This window comes from Puma concolor, chromosome C2 (genome assembly GCF_028749965.1).
Source record: "Puma concolor isolate L17-30 chromosome C2, mPumCon1.1.hap2, whole genome shotgun sequence".
In the NCBI taxonomy this organism is placed as follows: domain Eukaryota; kingdom Metazoa; phylum Chordata; class Mammalia; order Carnivora; family Felidae; genus Puma; species Puma concolor.
This window is the reverse complement of record NC_141675.1, coordinates 107,079,861-107,104,108: the sequence shown is the minus strand read 5'-3', so window position 1 is coordinate 107,104,108 and position 24,248 is coordinate 107,079,861. Positions and strand designations below refer to the sequence as shown.

General features: G+C 35.0%; 1 protein-coding gene across 7 annotated transcripts in view; it reads right to left on the bottom strand.

The window, feature by feature from the left end:
- The window catches only part of CBLB (Cbl proto-oncogene B), a 214,958-nt gene that overhangs the window by 90,296 nt on the left and 100,414 nt on the right, over positions 1-24,248 (bottom strand). For all 7 annotated transcript variants that reach the window (XM_086675534.1, XM_086675533.1, XM_086675536.1 and 4 more), the window contains exons 5-7: positions 13,045-13,201; positions 5,025-5,146; positions 1,790-1,927 (exon numbers count right to left, since the gene is read on the bottom strand). In XM_086675534.1, coding sequence (XP_086531660.1) covers positions 1,790-1,927; positions 5,025-5,146; positions 13,045-13,201 — 417 coding nt within the window. The remainder of the gene's footprint in view (positions 1-1,789; positions 1,928-5,024; positions 5,147-13,044; positions 13,202-24,248) is intronic.

Below are 24,248 nucleotides of genomic sequence, written 5' to 3'. Positions count from 1 at the left end.
AAAACACATATAAATTCTATGACGAATTCAAAACTGAAAGATTATAAAAATAACAATAAGGTTGCTAGAGGAAAGGTTAAAAGTTCTATTTAACGTGTAAGGGGCAATTCAGTGATTACTGTCCTCAGTAAATGAGGGTGTACTGATGAGACCCTCTCAATGGCAAAAAAGGAATAAAGAATCTTGGCTGGTTATCAAAGTGAACTTCTTTATTACCTATGTCACACTATACTGGGTTAACTATAAGGAAAAGACAGCTGACCTTGATAATAGCTGGACCAGATAATATCCTGTGTTTTACTCATCTTAGGGAAAAAAAAAATACCGAACATAATAATATCTATTTTAATGTAATCTAAAAATCTAATCTATTTTTTAAGTAAGATTAAAATGTTAATCTGACCTATTTTAATGTAATCTATCACTAAAGTTCAAATTCAACTAACTAAATGCCTCTGAAGGGGTGTGTGTGTGTGTGTGTGTGTGTGTGTGTGTGTGTGTGTGTAAATATTAACAGCTGATTTGCATAGGAGCTCAGAGGCTAAACACTGATTACAATATAACTTGTTATTTTTTATTGGCTTTTAAAAACCAGATAGAAGGTATTGTAAACAATATAAATAAGCTGTATCAAAATTACCAACTTTACACATTTGCCCACTCGTAACCTCTATTTATAAAGTAAAACTTTACAGCACATTTTCTTAAAAACAAAATCCTGTTATCAGTGAATCAAAAGCTATAAAATTTATGATAATTAAAAAAAATATAAACACACACTTGGTACCAGTTTGCCCTACAATTCTCATGTAACTATTTCTTGAAAGTTCATAACTTATAAAAAAAAATGCATTTTTTTCTTCACATATATTCCACCACTTTTTCTCTTTTGCAATTATTTTAGAAAAGGTGTAACTTAAATTATTTGCTCTTTGCTAACTCTGGTGGACTTTCTCCCGCTAGGTTTCTATCACAATCTGTGCTATAGCAAATAAGGGAATATCTGTCTGTAAGTTACTTAGCAAAGGCAAAGGGCAAGAAAAGTGAGCATAATGATGTGACAATAGAACAAAATAGAAAATAAAACAAAAGCATGAAGGGAATGGCACATAGACTACAATGACTAAAATGAAAGAGAGGTATTTACTATGAAGGCACCTATCAGATTATCTACACTTTGTAGAGGAAAAAAGATATTCTTACTCTAAAAAAAAAAAAAAAAAAGGAAAACTTATTTTTAAATTTAAAAAAATAATAGCTTAAGATAAACTGAATTCAGCTACCAACATAATTCTGGAGCAAGGATTTAATATCAGAAGACAGCCACAAAGACAAAAGGAAAGGAAGGAGTGAGAAAAGCGTAAGAAGAAGAAATAGAAAATCTGTTACTAATGGTCAAAAAGTAAAACTAGCAATTTGAGGGTTACATGAAGCAACAGAAGTTAGTTATTTTAAAGAATTATCTTCTTATAAGTTTTTTTCATCTATTCTAAACTACTGTTAAGTGCTTTTTTTTTCCCTGTGAGAAATACAAACTCATGTTCTAATTTGATGTAGGAATTTATCGCCTATAAAATATAGTTTAATTCAAATCGGTTACCTAAAATGGCTATTTTAAGAGATGAACAATAAAAAGTAAGGAGCACCCATTCCTTAATCTTGAAAAAACAAAATAAAACAAAACAAAACAGCCAGATCATCAGACAATCTTTTCTCTCCATTGCAAAGCAGTGTCTATCTTTCAAATTGGGGAACAGTAAGCACCCTGACTCCCATTTCTCATACTCACAATCCTTCCCTGCTGCCGTCAATCAGGGCTTGAAATAAGGGCTTGTTATGCGGTATGGTCTGTAAGATATTGCCATCCCCTGTCACATAGCCAATGGCCCACTGTCCCAATCTAGTGCAGCTTAACCGGAAAATGTAGCTGTAAAACATGAGAAAATGATGTTTAGTCACATTCAGAATGTATGCTAACTACTAAACAATCTCTTAGATTTTTTTTAAAGTCAAAGAATAAACAGAATAATTTAGAAAAGCTGAAATAAGTTTCTATCTTCTTATTTTAAGAAGCTGTCCTTCTCCATTCATTGATCTGTAAAACTCCCTTCATTGAACTGTATAAGAAGCTCTGATAATAATTCCATTTAAATACCCCCAGGGCTATAGGACAAAAGAACTGAAGTTGATGTACTTGAGTATCAAAGGTTCTACTGCCATCCCCATCAGCAGATTCCCTATATGAAACAGTTGACGGCATGAAACAGCTAGGACCTGAATCATTTTTGGAAAGTAAAAAATAAAGAAGTAACAATTTAATTTGTCACCTCAGACAGAAATTGAGTCAGTTTATACTGTGTAATTCAATATATTACTTTGAAACTTTAAAACTATCCATATTTTGTTGTTAATGACTTGTTTATAAATAACAACTTTTCTTTCAAGCATTTCAGCCATTCACCCTTAAATGAAAGATCAAAAGAGCCCAACTATATTAATGAGACGGCAAACTAGATTAAGTTCACGGCTGCCGTCTAACCCTGTCCAGTTCAATGTCTTGCAACAGGAAGCCAAAATAGTTCAAAAATATAAATCAAATTGATGACAAAGAGACACTGACTTGGTTTTGAATTCATTGTCATTTATTTATTAACATAGCTATCTACTTATTTCATTTTAGCTCATTTATGTTTAAGTGTACTGCACTCAATCTTGCCACCATGAAAACTATATGTGGATTTTATAACCCCTTAAGTAGCTCAAAAGTAGGTAAACAATCTGCTATATTTGAGTACCGTGATTGCTGTACGCATGTGACAAATTCCTCTCTCCTAATAAACATTAGTTACTGATGAACCAAGTGCTATAAAAATAACTGTACAGGATACTTAACATATATAACAGCTATTGAATCTAATTAACTTGTATCTTTATCACTGCAATGTAGTTTCATTTTCAAAGAAAACTGGGTTCTTAAAGAAAGGAAGAAGTTGTGGTTTTTAGATACGAAGAACTTCATACTCGTTTTAGATCCTTTGGAAAGGACTCTTCAAGAAAGTCCAAAAACATATTCTCCTAGAGAGCCTGAAAATAGAATATCATCCTGCCAATTAATGGAATCCTTAATCAGAATCATAGTCAAAATAATTGCACACAGATTTATGGTTGTCAGCTGGATCCCCAAAAAAGCAAAACGAGAGAGACTCAAATGTCCTTGGAATAGGCCCCACTATTTTCTCTACCATGAAGCCAAGGAGAAGAAATACTTTCCAAGAGGAAGTAACAGTTTAGCAGGTATTCCACAAAACAAGTACTTATCAAAATTATTTGTTCACTGAGTTTTCCTAAACTTTACATTTTAAATACCACATCCCACTTTACACATAACAATTTACCACAGACTGACCATTTCATCTTTGCCTAAAACCTAGCAGAATAAATTGTTACAGGGCAAGCTGGGAAGGAAAGGAAGACATCCTTTCGGAGGGCGCTGTCCTTTTATTAAGAGAACTATTCCAATAGTGATGAGGCCTGGCTTTTGCTCCCAACAATGTTCTCTCCCAACATTATTTATCTCTGTGATCTTGAACAAGAGAACACAAAAGGGACTCGGTTTCTTAATTTCCCAAATAACTTCTGTGTTAAATTTGTATGATTGTGTAATTCTAAACATAGCCCATCTTTCAAATCATACTCCAAGAACAAGAAGATACTTTGATGCCAATCTATGGAGTAGAAGTTATGGAAAAATCTGGCTATGAGAGATCCTTGACCCAAACAGAATGAGTCATTTAAGCCACCATCAAAATCTCAATGAGAACCAACTCTCCTTAGTCTACACAGAAGACTTGCACAGGAACTAAACTGTTTTCTGTACCCCCTGCCTTCTTTTTATATACATATAAATGTTTGAAAATATAAAAAAGATGGAGATTTTCATTATGGCAGAGAAAAAGGAATCAACAGCACTGGCTTGTACTATAAACTAGGTTGTTAAAGAACAAACACCATTTGCATTACAAATCAAATAAAAATGGTATTAGAAGAAAAATGCAGCCTTAAAAAAAAACAAAGAAATTCATTCCTACAATGAAATGACTCCAATATGGAAATCAGTATACTCATGGATGTTGGAATGGCATCTCCTACTAAAATGTGAGTGTTAGGACAGGTCTCCACTCTCATTGCTGCCACACCCAGCTCACTGCTTGCCATAGTACAAATGCCTACTAGGTACCTAACACATTTCTAAGTGGGACGTGGGGAAAATGCACAAACCAGGAGACAGACTTTTTGATCCCAGATTGACATTAATAAAGTATGATTTCTCAGCCAAAGCCACAGGGACTGACAAAAACAGCCAATCTCTGTGAGTTTTACCCAGTTTCATCATCTGGAAAATAAAACATAAATTCTGAAGCTATAAAGAAGCATAAGGTATTCTGGAAGAAATTCTTACGGACATGAAATTGGTTGGATTGTAACAATGGGCTTATATATGTTTACATGCGTTTATCATGTATGTATAGGTAAATGTATATATATATACGTATATTTGTTTATATGTATTTACATATCATTATGTGTTTATCATTTAACAAAATTAAATATCGTGAAAAATACTTTAAAATAATGAACATGAAATTGATTTACTTTGTGTTTAGCACAATATTTAAGTATTCAAATATACACATACAATTTTATACACAAACACAGGTGTCATGAAAACAGACAATATGCTAATACCCTACTCTAATTTGAAAAATCAGAGCTCTGAGACTTAATGAAATTTTAAGTTTATCAAATTACATGGTATCACATCCTCTTTTACTTTATGAACACAGTTTCAGTACCAGCACAACAAAATCAGTTTAAAGGACACAATTAAGAAGTACCAGGAGCTCTATTAGCATTTCCTTCCCTCCCTCCACTCACCTGGGTGTTACTGATTTGCCTAAGAATGACCCAGAGAGAACTCTTCATCATTAGATATACCTCATAATATTACTGTTAAAGAGTCTTACCTTCCGGGTTTGGTGCTGTATTTCTGTAGTCGTGCTTTAACTTCATCATATGTGAGAAATGCCATGTAACCTGGATGTGTTACAGCTAAGAAATTCCAATTCCGTAAAATAGAGCCCCAAGGCTAAAAATATGAATAAATGAAAAGATATTATCTAGATGATATCAATTAACAATTATATGCCAACTCATCATTTAATATAGTTACTGAAATCTCCTGGATGAGTTCATGTGGCTTAGGTCAACCTTCAATGCCTAACAGCAAACATGTAATACCTTCTTCTATTTTGGAGAAATATTAGGCAGAAAGTAGGACGGAATACAGAGAGCAAAAAAGAAAAAAACACACAATTTCTTTACAAATTCTATTCCCAATACAGCATTTGTGATCACTTTGGAACCTAACACACATCACTGTCCTGTTTAAAACCCTCTAACTTTGAGTAAAAGCCAAAGTCCTTATAAATGGTCTAGAAGAGCTTCACAGGGTTGATGTCCAGCTCCCTTTCTGTGCCTATCTGTCATGACTCTCCCACCTTCTGGCTCTTCTCCAGGCACCCTGGCTTCTTTGTAGCTGGTGTGAACACAAAATTACTCTTCTTCCTCAGAGGTTTAGTATTTGCTGATTCCTTTACCAGAATTCTTTCTCCAAATACATAAGTGATTCTTCTCCAATGTTACCTCAATGAAGCATTCTCAGACCACTCTACTTAAAACTGTTAACTCTCATCACATTCCTTATCTCCCTTTGTGTCTGTTTTGTTCACTACTGTACCTTTAAGGTATCTAATTTTATAGAACAAGAAGCCATACCATGGAATGTAAGTGATTTGGCAAAGGTTACATATTAACCACAAGCTACATAAGAGTAAGGAACATGCAGGTCTTGTTCACCAAGGGGATACTATAATGGACGTAGGATCAGAACATAGTGACCAGGAAGGCATAACTGTTGTTGAAAAGTTCCTCTAGCTAGTGACTTGTCTGAAAGGCCCTGACTCCCAACCTACCATTCTTTCCATGGTAAGAGACTGGTGCTCATGCTCACATTTGCCTAATTCTTGCACAGTTACAAAAGGTTTATTTATGATTTAGCACTCAGGAAATTAAAAATCTTTCACAGAAACACACAAATGCACACACACAGAATTTGTACCATTCTTTCATGTGTTTAGCTATCCCTCCAGTTACCATGGCAAGAGAAAAAAGGCAGTCAGTGATAGACAGTTTTGCTTGAGGGTGTGAGTGAATCATCTCTGCCACATTTTTAAGGCTGAAGCTACATTTATTCCAAGGACTTGGCAGCATACTCTAGCTGATGTGCCAGATTATTAACTCATATCTTCTACATAAAAGAAAAAAAAAAGGTATTTTGTGTTGCCAAGTGAAAGTGGTTGAAATTGGTAGAAGGCTCCTGGCTTTTGTTTGTTTTGAGACTTGCTCCCAATGATTGTTAAGCAAGTTTCAGATTCACAAGGTGGAATTCTTCAAGGATTGTATCTTTGAGATGAGGATAACAAAGGAAAGAATTATTTAGTAATGAAAAATTTTTTAACCTTTTCTGACATAACAAGAAAAATCTTCAGGGTATTTCCCTATCACACTAAAATATCTAATTGGGCAAAAAGGAGCTCTGGAGAACACTATTATCAGAGTTTCTACGTACTTGGAAAAAACCAAAACATGTTTCTAATTTTCTTCCAAAGTCATGACTAAAAATTGCATAAATAATATTTGGAAGATTATCACCCTATGTTTTTAAAAACAGAAATAACTGCTAGTATAGGCACTGGGTTTTGTTTTGTTCTACTTCGCACCTACAAAGGGCAAGGATGGAAAGAATATAAAATATTTGGGACACTTCCATTAAAGTCTACAAAAATTAATGGAAGAGTTGTTAAAAAGATACTGAACTTTACAGAGAGCCAATGCACAGATCAGAATACAGGTGGAAAAAAACTGAAATTGGGAGTTTTCAGTCAACAGCTACAGTATTAAGCAACCATTTCTTAGTACAAATCCACAGGGCCAGCTTCTAACTACAAAAATATTTTTGTAATAGAAAGAGTCTGTGTACTGTTTTTCTTGTGAATGCAATCCACAGTCAGAACACATGGTAGTTACGTTTTTTTGTTTGTATACTTGTTTTGTTTTCTTAAGTATTTTGCCAACTAATGGCTTAATGAAGGCAAGATAAAATGCTTTGGAGACAAAGAATTATTTTTATAATTTGTTTTTAGATTAAAGGAAATGTTTTCACACCCACCAACACAAAATGTACAGATTCTTAAATGATTACAGAAATTAATTAAGTGAATTAAGGAAGCTATTCCCTCCATTCTTCCAAAATGCTACTATTTTCAAGAATAGCTGTCTAATGACTTACAACTTATACTGGAAGAGGGGCCTGGATTGGTCTGTCCAGACTCACTCTCTTCTTGCTATAATGGACGACTTTCCTTCTCTTCTTTTGTTCCCTATTCCATTGCTGCTATATATTCCATAGTCACGAATATATTCCTTCAAATCACACAATCCTTATCCCACCACCCCTCAAATTTATTGCCCCATTTCTCAGCAACCCAATCTCCTCTAGTAGTGGGGAAATGGAAGAAGTGGGGCAGCAGCCCTGGGGAGAGAGTAGAGAGAAGCAAAATCCATCTATTTCTGTTCCAGGACTTTAGTACCTGCCAACCCCAGAATCTCTGAACTTCCTGGAAAGGAGAAAGAGAAGATTAAAGGCAGAAGAAAGAAGAAATGAGGAAGGTCTCCGCTGTAAGATCATTCCAATGACTTCCCGGCATTTGTTCATGTGCTGGCAGAATATCAGGATAAGGGAAGAGTGGAAAAGAACGTATCTAGTATCCGGCTTTACATTCTTTTCTTCCCTTCTTCTTCCATTTCCTGGCCAATTCTCCTAGTCCCCGCTGATGACCCCGCTGATGATAGTGTTCTTCAAACCCTAATGCTAGTTCTCTACATCAAACCCCAATCTGGAGCATGTACCTTTCCTACTTTCAGATCCCATTCTGCTAAATATCCCATTCCCGACAATTCAGATATTAGAATTCACTACTAATTAGCCACCGTCATTGTCACTGCAGAAGAATATATGTTCATGCAGGTACACTACTCACAAAACTTACATTTTTTCATACAGAATGCATAATTATAACTTAAAAAACTATTACTCAAAGTTGTATAAAAATGAAAGGTAAGTAAAGTTCATATGTCTACTTTCCTATTCATAGAATGAATTTCATAATATTTTAAGGGACATGTATGATTAGTTAAAGCATTTGAGTAATGAAACCAAAAGAAGTGAAAAGTCACAGAAATATATAGGAGTTAACAAGAGCTCTTTAGCTACTTCTATAATTATGTGTTTTAAAGGAGACTAGACATTTTTGGTCCATAGATATTTTTTTGGTTTTGTTATCTAAAACTTTTCACAGTAATTCTATTTAAAAAGATTCTTTTCCTCTCCCATCCCAGTGAGCATAAATAAGATACATGTAATTTACACTATTAAGATTACCTGCACTCTTTTAAATGAAACAGCTTATAAGAAAATATGTGCACATATTAAATAGCAGTTTGGTAAGTGTTTAACCAACATTAAGGTGGCCTCATAACTCTAATATATAACTGAGGCGTTCTAGCATTTAACTTCCACACTAAAAAGCTGTCCAGGCTCCCTACAAAAAACACATTCTTCCTAGAATGAACAGTTAGGTTTAATGTATGAAAATAATCTTTTTTCTCTTCCTTCAGGAAGAGAGGGGAAGAAACAAAGCTTCTACTATTTCAAATGTCTTTGTTGTATCATGTTAAATAAAAAAAAAATTGTAAAATTATCAGAAATCTTTAATGAAAAGAGAGGTTCTGTTATAAAATGATCAGTATCAGGGAGCACAATCTTTTTTATAAAATGTACCTTAAAATCATTTTAAAAAGTAACCTAATAGCCTATACAGGCATACCTCATTTTATTGTGCTTTGCTTTACTGCACTTCGAAGATATTGTGTTGTGTTTCTGTGGGATTTTTGTTTTCAGATCGAAGGTTTGTGGCAACCCCATACTGACCAAGTCCATCATGGCACCATTCTTGCAAAAGCATTTGTTCACTTGAAGTCTGTCATATTTTGGTAATTCTTAAAATATTCCAGATATTTAAGTCATTATATTTGTTATGGTGACTCTGTGATCAGTGATTTTTGGTCTTCCTGATGTAATTTTGAGGGGTATCATAAACCACATCGATAGAAGACATCAAATGTAGCCCACAAATGGGTGTTCTGACTGCTCAACTGACCAGCCATTCCTCCATCTCTCCCTGTCCTCAGCCTTTCTCTCCCCTGAGACACAGCAACATTGAAATTAGGCCAATTAATAAGCCTGCAATGGCCTTTAAGTGTTCAAATGAAAGAAAAAGAGTCACACATCTATCCCTTTAAATCAAAAGCTAGACATAATCAAGCTGAATGAGGAAGGCATGTTGAAAGGCAACACAGACTGAAAGGTAGGCCTCCTGCACCAAACTGTTTGCCAAGTTGTGACTGAAAAGGAAAAGTTCTTGAAGGAAATTAAAAGTGTTACTCCAGCAAACACATGAATAATAAGAAAGCGAAAGAGTCTTATTGCTGATATGATGAAAGTTTTAGTGGTCTACATAGTGGCCCTAACTCTCTTCAATTCTAGAAAGGCTGAGAAAAGTGGGGAAGCTGCAGAAGAAATGCTTGAAACTAGCAGAGGTCAGTTCATCAGGTTTAAGGAAAGAAGCCATTTCCGTAACATAAAAGTGGAAGGTGAAACATCAAGTGCTGATTGATATAAAAACTGCAGCAAGTTCTCCAGAAGATCTAAGACAATTAATGAAGGTGGCTACACTAAACAAGAGATTTTCAGTGGAGATGAAGTGGCCTTCTATTGGAAGAAGATGACATCTAGGATTTTCATAGCTAGAGAGAAGTCAGTGCTTGGCTTCAAAGCTTCAAAGGACAGGCTGACTGACTCTCTTGTTTTGTTAGAGGCTAACGCGGCTGGTGACTTAAGTTGAAGCCAATACTCATATCCTAGTCTGAAAATTCTAGGACTCTTAAAAATTATGCTAAATCTACTCTTCCTGTGCTCTAGAAATGGAACAACAAAGCCTGGATGACAACATATCTGTTTGCAACATGAGTTCCTGAATATTTTCAGCCCACTGTTCAGCCAAAAAGTTCCCTTTCAAAATATTACTTCTCATTGTTAATGCACCTGGTCATCCAAGAACTCTGATGGAGATGCACGAGTTTAATGTTGTTTTCATTCCTGCTAACACAACATCCATCCTATAGCCCATGGGTCAAGGAGTAGTTTCAACTTTCAAGTCTTATTTTTTAAAAATACATTTTGTAAGGCAATAGCTGCCATAGATTCCTCTGATGGATCTGGGCAAAGTTAACTAAAAACCTTCTGGAAGGGGTACACCATTCTAGATGCCATTAAGAACATTTGTGACCTATGGGAAGAGGTCAAAATATCACCATGAACAGGAGTTTGGAAGAAGTTAATTCCAACCAACAAGGATGACTTTGAGGGGTTCAAAATTCCAGTGGAGGAAGTACCTGCAGATGTGACGGAAACAGGAGGAGAACTAGAATCAGAAGTGGAACCTAAAGAGGGACTGAATTGCTACAATGTCATTATACAACTTTAATGGATGAAGAGCTGCTCCTTAGGAGTGAGGGAAGAAAATGGTTTCTTACATAGAATCTACGCCTGTGAAGATGCTGTGAAGATTGCTGAAATGACAACAACGAAAGAGTGAGAATATTAGTTGATAAAGGAGCGGGAAAATTTGTGAGGACCGACTCCAATTTTGAAAGAAGTCCTGTGGGCAAAATGCTTTCAAACAGTATCATATGCTACAAAGAAATTGTTCGTGAAAGGAAGAGTCAATCAATGCAGCGAACTTCATTGTTGCCTTATTGTAAGAAATTGTCACAGCCAGCCCAGCCATCAGCAACCACCATCCTGACCAGTCGGCAGCCATCAACATTGAGGCCAAGACCCTCCACCAACAAAAAGATTACGACCCCGTGAAAGCTCAGATGATGGTTAGCATTTTTTAGCAATCAAGTATTTTGTAATTAAGGTATATACATTGCTTTTTAAAGACATGATGCTGTTACACATGCAATAGACTACCATATAGTGTAAACATAACTTATAAGCACTAGGAAACCAAAAAGTGTTTTGAACTGCTTTATTGTGATATTCACTTCATTGCACTGGTCTGGAACCGAACCTGCAGCATCTCCAAGATGTACCTGTATATACCAAGGGAATAATCATGAAACTAATGTAAACTGAAAATATGCAAAAACACAATTTCTGCAATCATTTATCTAATTTCTTATCCTATACACCTAGGTAGAATTATGATCTGAAAGTTGTAATAAAAACAATGTATTCTATAAGTATTGTTGACAAGAGTTAATTTGCCTTCTGTTAACAGGTTCTTTCATAAATTAAAACTTAATCCACACAATTTTATATTCTTACATAAATCAGTCACCAGATCCTTGTAAACTAGTGCCAAGCAGAATCATAAATCAAAGAAGCAAAATTCTTATAACATGGAAAACATGAAAACCAATATTATACTCCAACATTTGTTGAAAGCACGTTTCAAACGCATAAATCTTACTGAGACTTAAAATAATAAAGAAATTCCATCAGGATACAAGCAAGCCTGTGTTCTGATCAATTTACCTCACTTACTATATAATTTATATTACTATAATTATAAAGATTTTAAGTGGGATTCTTTCATTCTGTGACTACTTGAATTGAACACCATAGATGATATACAATTTAGTGGCATAGTCAAATTCAAAGCACAAATTTCAAGTCTTCATGTTTAATGTAATTCCATGAAGACATACAAAAGAATAAAATGATAGCACACAGCTTACATCATTTAATGGTACCTACTTCTTAAAAGCTATGTGAAGACAATTATAACGGATAGATTAAAAAAGAAAAACAATAAACAGGACAAGAAGGTTAATGTCACAGTCATACATATTAGAAAACAGGAAAAAAAAAAAAGAAACCCTAAATTTTCCAAAAGAGGAATTTGTTAAAGTAATGACATACTATTTTGATGAAAACATTACGTAGCAACTGAAAATCAATAATTATATTGATGAAAAAGATTTATTGACATGAAAACACGTTTATAATATGTGGTTGAATGAGCAACGTAAGTTGTAAAACAGTATACACCACAGGGATCTTCTCTACAGAACATGATAAATTTACTATTTATTGCAAAGTTTACTATATCTCTTCTCACCTAATGAACACAGGACACAAAGCAGAAAAGTTGGGTTCCAACCTCAGCATATACCCACCCATAAAATTTGCATTCTGTCAGTTACTGGGCTAAAAGGACAAAGTAAAGTGAGAAACTAGGAAATTTATTTTTTTCTTTTTCCAACGTTTTTTTTTTTTTTTTTTTTTTTTATTATTTATTTTTGGGACAGAGAGAGACAGAGCATGAACGGGGGAGGGGCAGAGAGAGAGGGAGACACAGAATCAGAAACAGGCTCCAGGCTCTGAGCCATCAGCCCAGAGCCTGACGCGGGGCTCGAACTCACGGACCGGACCGAGAGATCGTGACCTGGCTGAAGTCGGACGCTTAACCGACTGCGCCACCCAGGCGCCCCAAAACTAGGAAATTTAAAACAAAGCTCCTTTCCATGAATCTTCTCAAGGCTAACAAGCAATTACCAGCCTCACAGCACCTGATACGCCAAACTTTAAACCTTAAACTTATACCAATGACCAAAAACTTACACCAGCGACTTCAAAATTATACACTACCAAAAAATGAGACTATTTCTCACATGCTAGTGTGTGTGAGAGAGATGTACTCACACATGTGCACACGAACAAACGCGTGCACACCACATGCACACATAGGAAGGAAATCAGGAGGGAGGAAAGGATTCAGCAAATAGAAAGCTTACCTGAAAGAGTCTGGTAAAAATATCAAATTCAAAAACTGAAATGTAATCATTACAAGTTAAATCAATTGTTGATTTCAGAGCCATTGCTTCCAGGCCGGAGCTAATTTGATGAACCTCATGAAGGCACTGTCTGAATACTTTCCATGGCACGATAGTCCTGTGTAAGAAAAAAAAAAAAAATGAGTAATTGAATCAAGTGTCATTTAAGACATACCTTCCACTGAAACAGAAGAGTTCAATCATAATGTAAATAGAATTAATTGCATTTGTACTAAAAGATAAATAGTTGACAAAAAAGACAAAGATGTTCATAATTCAGAACATATGTAATAGGTTTTGCTAACTGGACTGTTTTCCATTTGCTAAGAATGTGACAAAAATCAAAATCAACTTCTCTCTCAAATAATCCTTGCCTATCAACATATTTCTAAAAATATGTCCAAAAGAAGGGATTAGGTCAAAGTCCTATGTGTCTTACCTCTTGTGTATACAAGATCATTTGACTTTGCATCAAGTTAATTTTTCCCCTCTATTTTCTTAAAATAACGGTAAGACTATGGGTTCATATAATAGTAGGAATTATGTACTCATGGCACAAAAGAGTAATTTACATCCACCATTTTGAGAAAGCTCAGGTGGAAAGTCATGAAGACATGTTAGCCATTACCTCCTTGTATTCTGCAGATAAAAAGCATATGCTATTTAACCTTTCATATTAATACAAAGGAAAATGTTAATATTTTTAACCAACAACACTGGCTAGCATGTGGAAATTTATTTATTCATAACTTACTTTTATTAAATATTATGCATCAAATTTTTATTAAGTAATGCATTTACGTACTTCAAAAACTTAGAAGAGCAAAAAATGGTATTCAGGGAAGTCTCCCAGTCTGTCCTCCACCTGACCAGTTTCTGACATTCACCTACTTCCTTCCCACCATGAAAATAAGTAACACTCATTTTTTATCCCTTAATTTTCCTCCTTTTGGAATGTTAAATGCCTATTCTTGAATAAGTGGAAGAAAGAAATCATTTGTGTTTCTTTAAAATTTTAAGCTGCAGTTTTCACAGTAGGACATCAGAAGAGCTATATACACCCTCTTTTAAGAATGTACATATTTAGGTATTAGGTTTTTCTTTACCATTATCTCTTAAGAAATAAAAGGCTCAGAATGGACTACATTGGCCCTTTCCTATACTAATTTTCCCAGTGAAGCATCACCATAAATGTACAACTTCATATTCACTCAATAATTATCCATTTCAGTGATTGTCAAACTTGAGCATTCATCAGGATCGTGGAAGGGCTTGTTAAGACAGAAATTGCTGATCCACAACCCATGATATTCTAATTCAGTATGCCTGAGGTGCAGCTGAAGAACTTACAGTTCTGACAAGTTCCCAAGTGATGCTGACACTGCTGGTCTGGGGATAACACTTTTTGAGAGTCACCGATCTATTGCTAAGGCAAGGCACTGTCGAGAAATACACCTATGAAAATAGAAGATACTATCTGTCCTTGAAGAACACGCATACAGGGTAGAAATAAGATGTGTAATGCTAAAAAACATAGGTGGGGAGGGGAGGCATATTTAAGGCAGTGCTGGAGGAGTTCCAGAGAAGGAGGGGTCTGTGGCAAGCTGAACAAATGAATGGAGGGACAGGCTTATGATACTATGCTGCATTTATAAGAAAGTTTAGGCTTGATAGACCATTAAAAGAAAGAAAAACATGAGGCTGACTACATCAAAAGGCTTTTCTCTATGTATGAAAAAAAAACAGGAAACCACAGAGAACCGAAGAGATACACCACATCAGACACCGTTTAGAAGAAACACACATCAAGCTCTGATTAAGGTTAACAAAATGCTGCTGTTTTCAGAAAACAAGGATAACTTTTGATAATGTTAGGAGGCCATTGATTTATGGCAACGTGTAAAAATGAAATTGTGTCCAGTTACATTACAGTTACTGCTAAAGTAGTGCCTAAGAAGCACAGTTGTCTTTTCCAAATTAAAGTTTCAAATATTCAACACATAAGAGGGACATGAACCCTCATATTCAAAATTTTTAAATATTAAACAAAGAACTACTGACTTAAGAATGGCATGTTTTAGTTTTGTATAGAAATGTTAAGAGAAACTTGTCTTGCATATAAAGTATAAAAAGGAAATCAATGGGCCTGATACCTTTAATACCTGCTACCATAAAAATATATATATCTCAATCCCAATATTTAAGGAGCATGAAGACCATAACTCCTTCCAATACTCAATGATTTCCCAGAGAAAATTATATTAAAAAAATGTATGAACTTCTAAAACTGTAGTCTGACATACTACTTTGGGACAGTAATTTACAAAGGAGCAAGCTACATTTCTGTGGCACTTGTGTAAATGACACTTGCTCACAGTTCACTTGTGATAAACCGAAGGTCCAAATATGCTTACATAGGGTAGTGACAGGGATTAAGAAGGGCATTATTTGGTTAACTAATTATATACAAAATTTGCAAACGGGTACCTTTCCTTTGATCAGCTGAATCAAACACCCACCATCGAAAATATCGGGGAGGAGAAGGGGTTCACAAGTGAAGAGCAGAAACAGCATGCAATGACTTCTTAAAAAAAAAATTGTTCTGAAACCGCGGCACTAAGGATCTAACCTTTCCAAAGAGGACGTCAAGTTGCTACCACCTTCTTTCCTGATGTGTGTGGGGGGAGGGAAAAAGAAGAGGATGGCTTTTCACACCTTTAATTAAACTGCAGCAACAACACATAGTGGTTTCTACTCTCTTTCCCTAGAGATGAAGCAAGTCAGAGAAAATATTAATGACAAATTGTTTTACAAATACATACAAACTTCATTGTGCTAACAGAAATCTGGGAATATGAAAAGAGGAAAAAAAAAACAAATAGAACATAAAAGCTTCATGCTCTCCCTAATCCAGAAATATTTTAATCTGTGCTTTTGCCACTTTCAATTATAAATCACTGTGATTACAAGTTAATTCAAACTTCAAAATCTATTGAAAAGCACAAGTAACTGTTAATCCACAAAGAATGGAATACAAGGCCAGTGGTCAGCCAGAAACATAATAATTATGATTTCAGGATTTTTTAGACTTGCAATAGGAGTAAGAATAAGAGCTGCCACTTACTGATGGTCTACTCTCTCTGCCAGTCATCACGCACTTTATGTCTATTACCAGAGTTTGTCATGATAACACTACAAGACAGATAATATATTTATCTTCATGATACAGTTGGGAAAACTGAGGCTTAAAGAGGTTGAGTAATTTGCCTAGGAAAGACTTTATATGTTCCAGGTACTGTGGCATGTTCAAACCACTTGTGAATAGACTATGTTGTGCCATTTGCAAAAGCTATAGAAAAAGATGAGGGTGCCTAGGAAATCTCATGGGATGAAGTTCCTTGAACCGCATCTTATTCACCTTGGTACAAGACAGACAAGGTGTGCAACTAAAATTTGTGTAATTAAATTAAACTGTGTCTAGGGAAGGCAAGGGAGTGTTACATGGAGGAGGAGACCAGAAATTTGGGCTCCACTCCCTTTCTCCACTACCCAGAAATCTTCAAGACAAAAGAGTTATAGTCTGTTCATATAATATCAGGACAGATAAGAACTTAACATAGGCTACGTTACAATTTTGTTATTAGATAATAAGTCTTGGTCTATTTACCAAGAAACAAAAGAGTAATTATATTTTTTTAGACTTGAAAATAGAGTTAGTGGCCTTTCAGATAAAAACAGATACAGGGAAACAAAACTGCAAAGGTGTCAGTAAGTCAGCAACTGACAAGTCACTCAATCTTCCAGGCTTTCTCCTTCTCAGTAGAAGTTGGAAAGTGTATTAGATATTCTAACTTGACAATCTTGCAGTTTAAAATAAAACAGTAAAAGGAATGGAAGACAAAAAATGTTAGGAGATTATAACAAAAAAAAGGCACAACATTTTCATAACACCACAAGTTCATAAAAGGATATATCTTTTGTTTTTAATTCATATGAAAAAAAACCACATAAGGTGTGAATCTCAACAAAGCCTACAGTATTTGAAAAGTCATATACTTCTGGTGTGAATGAGAATTTATACAGCATTTCTAGAAGGCAATTTGGCAGCAAGTGTCAAAAGCCTATATTTTTTGAAAAATCTACTTCTGGGATTTCACCTAACAAGATTATGTAAAAAAAAAAAAAAAAGTATACACACACACGTATATATCTATATGTATATATATTTATACACATAAATACACAGCAACACAAATATCTACCCATAAATCTCTTCAATACAGTATTGTTCATAGTAGCAAAAAATTAAAATAATATGTTCAATAGTAATAATAGGAAATGTTAAAATCTTTGGATATAATATGTAACAGTAATTAACAGTTGTAAAAAAGAATATTGTCATGGAAAAGTGTCCATGGCATATTTAAATGGGAATTGCATTTTTGAAATTGTATGTCCTTTATGATCCAATGCTGAAAACTATCTAGAATGTTTGGAGATATCAATACCCATTTTAACTGATGATAACTGGATCGTGGTAGGAGTATGAGTGATTATTTTATTTTTCTCTGTAAGCCATTAGAGCATATTAATAAATATGCTAAGAAATAAAATATATACTAATACTTTTTAAAAAAATTTTTTAACATTTATTTATTTTTGAGAGACAGAGCACAAGCAAGGGAGGGGCAGAGAGAGAAGGAGACACAGAATCCGAAGCAGTCTCCAGGCTCTGAGCAAGTGTTCAGCACAGAGCCTGACACGGGGATCGAACCCACAAACCATGAGATCATGACCTGAGCCGAAGTCAGTCACCCAACCAACTGAGCTACCCAGGCGCCCCAATATACTAAAACTTTTAAAGTACATTATGTAATCATACAGGAATCATTTAAAAACAAGAATTATAACAGTATTTGTCTGAGACTGGTTTTATATGTGTAGTATATGTATACAAAAGAATTTGCAGATTAAAGATGAAATAAGAGAATTCAACATGGTTGCTGAATATAAAACCAATACAAAAATCAGCTGTATTTCTATAAATAAGCAATATATTGTTAGAAAATAAACCTTGAAAATACTTGACTTTTACAATAGCATCTGAAAATATTAAATAAGTAGAAATGAAGCTAAGAAAAGCTGAACAACACACAATCACAGAGGGATATAACACTTTAACGGACTAGCAGATTCAATATTGTAAAGATATCAATAATTCTCAAATTGATGCTTAGATTTAATATAACCCTAGTCAAAAATTCTAGGAGACATTTCTGTAATAAGAAATGATAGGCCGATTCTAAACTTTATAGGCAGATGTCAAAAGCCAAGAATAATCAACCCAATCTTCAATAGGAACAACACTGACAAACTTTTACTCTTTACATAATTAAGACAATGTGATACTAGCACAAGGATAAACAAATAGATGGAACAAAACAAAAATTTTAGAAAGAAATGCAATCATATTTAGACACTGGATATGTAACATCAACTAGATTTAAACAGCAGCGGGGAATGAATGACGTTTTAAGTAAATGCTGCTTGGTCAAATGGATATACATACAGAAGAAACTACCCTTACTTAATACCATATAAAAATTAATTTTAGACTATTGTTTTCTCTTTCATATTTAGGTATAAAATTAAAGTGTTTTTTTTTTTATTTTTTTAAGAAGAAATTAGAGAATATCCTCATTATTCTGGAGCAGGCCAAAATTTAAAAAGGGCCCAAAATGCTCAACGGATAAGGGAAAAGATAAATTGTAACCTGTATTCATGAAAAGATATCACTAGCAAAGTTTAAAAGAAAGCCACATATTGGGAGACACTATTTACATACATATAAACAACAAAAGATTCACATCTAAACAAGTACTAAAAAACTGAGCAAATGATATACACAAAGAAATCAAAACGTTCAACAAAGATCTATTCAGCATCAGAGAAATGTACATCAAAAAGACAGTGATATTCCACTGGACCCCACCAGTATGGCTTATGAAGGAAAACAAAAAAGTAAAAAAAAAAAAAAAGACAAAGGATATCGAAGAGTTGGGGAAGATAATATGGAGCAACAGGAACCTTTAGGCACTGCTCATAGGTGATTCAGTTGGTAAGCCACTTTAGAATACTAAAAGCTAGGGGCGCCTGGGTGGCGCAGTCGGTTAAGCGTCCGACTTCAGCCAGGTCACGATCTCGCGGTCCGTGAGTTCGAGCCCCGCGTCGGGCTCTGGGCTGATGGCTCAGAGCCTGGAGCCTGTTTCCCATTCTGTGTCTCCCTCTCTCTCTGCCCCTCCCCCTTTCATGCTCTGTCTCTCTCTGTCCCAAAAATAAATAAAAAAACGTTGAAAAAAAAATTTAGAATACTAAAAGCTACTATAGCTAAAATTGTGCGGGAAGTAGGAGCCAGCAATTCCATTCCTAGATACACATTCAACAGAAAAGCATACATAGGTTTTTAAAAATACAAAAAGAAAAAGTTCATAATAGCACTACTGATAATAATCCGAAAGAGGAAGAACCTAACGTTCATTACCAACAGAATCAATAGGTAAGTTATAGTGCAGCTGTACAATGGAGCAAGAATGAAGAGTGTGTCACATGCAAGAACAGGGGTGAATTTCATAAACATAAAGAGTAAAAGAAGCCAGATTTTTTAAAAGAACATAATTGTATGATTTCAACTATGTAGGATTCAATGATGCTAGAAGTCAGAACACCACAAGCAAACAGTGACTGTATGGAACTTGCTGAGGGTTTGGGGGTAAGAGGTGTTCTGAATTATAGATAATATGCTATTTATTTGGGTGGCATTTACATTGGTGTGTTCACTTCTTGAAAATTCTTCACCTTACACTTATGATTTATGTGCTTCCCTGTATGTATTATTAAACTTAATATATACAGCTTTAAACATTTTGACAATAAAAATCTAAGATGAAAAAGAGTGGGAAATGTGGGAACGGATGAAGTACCTGCTGAATAATAAACAAGGAAGTCAATGTTTATTTGTTGTTTGTTGGTTTTGTTGCTGTGGTGGTGGGGGTGGTGATGGTCGTAGTTGTTTAAAATTCATTCTAGCTCAAGGAGGTAAAATGTCATCTTGATTTTAAACAAAATGAAAATCTGTTCTATCCTTATTAACCCATTCCTGTTTTTAATTTCATCTGAATTTTGTCAGAAAATTCACTTCAACCAACAAAGATGTATTTAGTGTCAGTACCTTTAAATTGAGTGCTAGCTTTGTTCTGAAGATAATGAAACATTCATAAGACCGTTTATATGTTTTGATTTTTATTATGGATGCAAAATATTAGGACTGTGGTTCCTCAATCTGTTGATACTTATATCTATAGTTATTTCCTACATCCAATCTTTTTCTATAATAACTTCTGTAATTTGTTAAAGAATATGAAAATAGATTGTTATCGGGCTATACTGTTCGTACTCTCCCATCACAATTGTTTCTCAAAACAAATGCTTTTGTTTGTTTTTGAAAAGCACATATTTTCCAGCAACCCACACAAAGAACATATTAAAACTCTGGTCAAATAGTTGCCTCACAACTCATCATGGACAGGATGGTAACCATGGTTATCAAGGATATTCATAATTAGATCTAACCATTCCTGTGAAAATTCTTGACTCTCATACAGAAAGACACAGATGATGGATATTTGTGATTATTTTTGTCAAAAATGTTTGTAACATTTTGTCTATAGTATGGACATTCATTAATTCTCTGTAAAATGGACAAGTATTCTCATTTTCACATTCTGAAACTTACAAACACCTTTTGTAAGATTGCAGAAACAAGGAAAATAGCTTCTTCAACATTATTCCTGATTTTCTCACTAACCTCACTCATATGATAAGTTTGAGGTTTTCTGACTTCTGGTCTCACAGCCTGACTTTTGAATATGATAAATTTCCTAGAGCCATGAAATTACTTTGTACATAATTCCATTTATTTTCTGACTTTGAAATAAAGTTTATTGGTGAAAAGGGATGGGAAGAGGAACTATAAATACAATCCATAAGAATATGTCAAAATTCCATATTTCATTTTCTACTTACTAGCCACTGACCATAGCAAAACAAAGATTCTGGTCTTAAAAGAGGATTTGTTCTTTTCTTTCTCATGCACAACCAACTGTGCTTCGCTATATTTTCTTTGAAAGGTCAGCGATACTTGGTAGCTTTGTAAAACACGTAAGATACAATAGCTCATGGATCACAGCAAAATACCTTTGATCTGCTGAGGTCAGATTAAACAAAATCAGGAAGTTGTAGATCCTAAAATTAGAAAGTCCTGCCACAGAAGGGCTTAAGTAAAGCTTTATTTATTTTTTTTTTTAATTTTTTTTTTCAACGTTTATTTATTTTTTTGGGGACAGAGAGAGACAGAGCATGAACGGGCTAGGGGCAGAGAGAGAGGGAGACACAGAATCGGAAACAGGCTCCAGGCTCTGAGCCATCAGCCCAGAGCCTGACGCAGGGCTCGAACTCACGGACCGCGAGATCGTGACCTGGCTGAAGTCGGACGCTTAACCGACTGCGCCACCCAGGCGCTCCTTAAGTAAAGCTTTAAATGGTCTTCCTTTTAGCATTAAGAGTCCAGTCTGTCTTATAAACAACAAAGTCAGTAATGAAACAAAACTCTTCATAAGTCTCTCTTTGTAGGTCAAATAAATTAACAATCGATGGGCGAAATCTGATAGATATCTAAGTCAAACTGAGGTAAAAGAAATATAAAACTTCCAAACCTCTAAAATCCTCATTTAATAAACTGCATAAACACGTGGAACCTATTAAAGCTTTGGTTGTAAAGGAGACTTACAGAATTTTTTCTTTAATAGAAAATAAATCAGGTTATAAGCGCCTTGTTACTACATCTAATGGAAACTTTTAAGTCTATCTTGTTTGATCGTTTAGTACTATTATCTGGTTCATCTCCCTTTTTCTTTAAATCTTATCTTCCTTTAGCATCTATAATACCACACACTCTTCAAGTTTTTTCCCCCTACTTTTCTGACCATTCCTCCTTAACTTAAATGTCCTCTGGATACTTCATTCATCAGAATTCTTTAAGGATCTGTCCTCTTCATTCTCCCTGCACATTCTCCATGGTCTATATCATTTAGTTCAATGGCTTCACACAGCTTTCAGAGAATGTGAACTCAAATATCTAGGGACCAGACAGTTAACAGAAATAAGTAAAGAGATCCAGGTGAGGATTGCAATGAATTGAAGGAGAGCACATCTAACTTGGGCAAGCTGGCACCCAGGTATAGCCAAATGCTGCCTTGTCAGAATTCAGATCTAGTGGTGCCATCACTCCCAATTATTCAGTGAAACTCAATACAATATTTTTGTGGAAAATAAATCTTTAAAAGTTACCAACTAATTTTTTAATTAAACATTTCATAAGGCCAAGAAAAATATTCCACAGGCTGTCACTCTGTATACTCTCATAAATACACTGTCAATTCTAAAATCTCTACCCCTATTCTATATTCTTCCCGTACCCTCAAGGTTGTATATCCAACCTAATATATATCACATGGAGTTATTTAGGTGCCCCAAACTGAACTTGTCTGTTTGCCAAAACCCCTCTTCTTCCTACTTTTCCTGTCTCAGTGCAGGATACCCAGTTGTTCAAAGCAGAAATTGAGATACCACACTTGAATTATTTCTTTTACCTCATATATCTTAATAGTCAAGTATGGTTAATTTTATCTTTATGTCACTCTCAAAGTCATGTACTTTTTACTTATATATATGTACATTTATTTTGTGTACTGATTATATATTATTTTATATATTGATTTTATGTATATTATAATTTGTACCTAGTTTTCTACAATAGCCTCCTATCCGTCTCCTATTTCTAATTCTTCAGGTTCTAATGGGGGAAGGCAGTCAGACCTTAACATGATTATTTTTTAGATGGGAAGAAAATATTGAAATTCTACTTGCATTTTTTTTTTTTTTTAAATCAACGTTTATTATTTTGGGGACAGAGAGAGACAGAGCATGAACGGGGGAGGGGCAGAGAGAGAGGGAGACACAGAATCGGAAACAGGCTCCAGGCTCTGAGCCATCAGCCCAGAGCCCGACGCGGGGCTCGAACTCACGGACCGCGAGATCGTGACCTGGCTGAAGTCGGACGCCTAACCGACTGCGCCACCCAGGCGCCCCTCTACTTGCATTTTTATGTAGCTTTTAAATTCACATTATATGTCCTTTATTTGTATTACATATGAGAATACACATTATTTGTGTAAGAATATATGTATATATTCAGATCATAAATAATATGCTTAAAAGTATTTAATAATAAGTTAGTAATAAGGAATATAATCAAATGGGTTTGGAAGCCACTACTCAAATTCATTATACCTACTTTGGCAAGAGTCAGCCACCTAAAATCCAAGTGTGACCACTTTCCTATTTAAAACCCATCAGTGGTTCCCCATTGTTCTCAGGGCTCCAAAGAACAGAGTTTTAAAAATGCAACTTTGTATATGGAAAAAGAAATACAAAGGGGAAGAAATGAACAGAGCTTTCAAAACACAGTGCAAGAGAGAAATTAATAGTTACAAGTACTTTGGTCTTTGAGACAGGGTAATTCCCCATGGTGGATCATAAACCACTATTTTTTATTTGGATTCCTTGTTCATCAAGGAATTTTCTAGATAGGATATGGCTCCACACATCAATTATCAATGGGGACACACATACCCTCATCCGCCTGACAGTGGCGTTAGTCACTGTAAATTAAAAAATAAAAATGTGGGTTATAGATCAGTTTATGAGCTCAACTGAATTGTGTCTACTCTGTAAATACACTCTTGGTTGTATGAAATCAGATTTCAAAGCTGAACGCCAGAACCTAAATCATGTTGATTTTGCTAGGTAAAGGTAACTTAGTGAAGGATTCAGAGTGGAGAGAAGGAAAAAGTGGGGGGGGGGGGGGGGGGAGAGGAGGAAAAAAAATGAAGGCATTTATGTAAACTTGAAATTATCTGTACCTTTGTTTTGAACTCCAGCAGACTGTAACACCTCAGTCCCAATCACAGCATTTTCTACCCAACAGACTGCTTGACTCCTTAGGAACGAATACCCAAATACCCAGTAACCCATTTGTTACTCCTTAG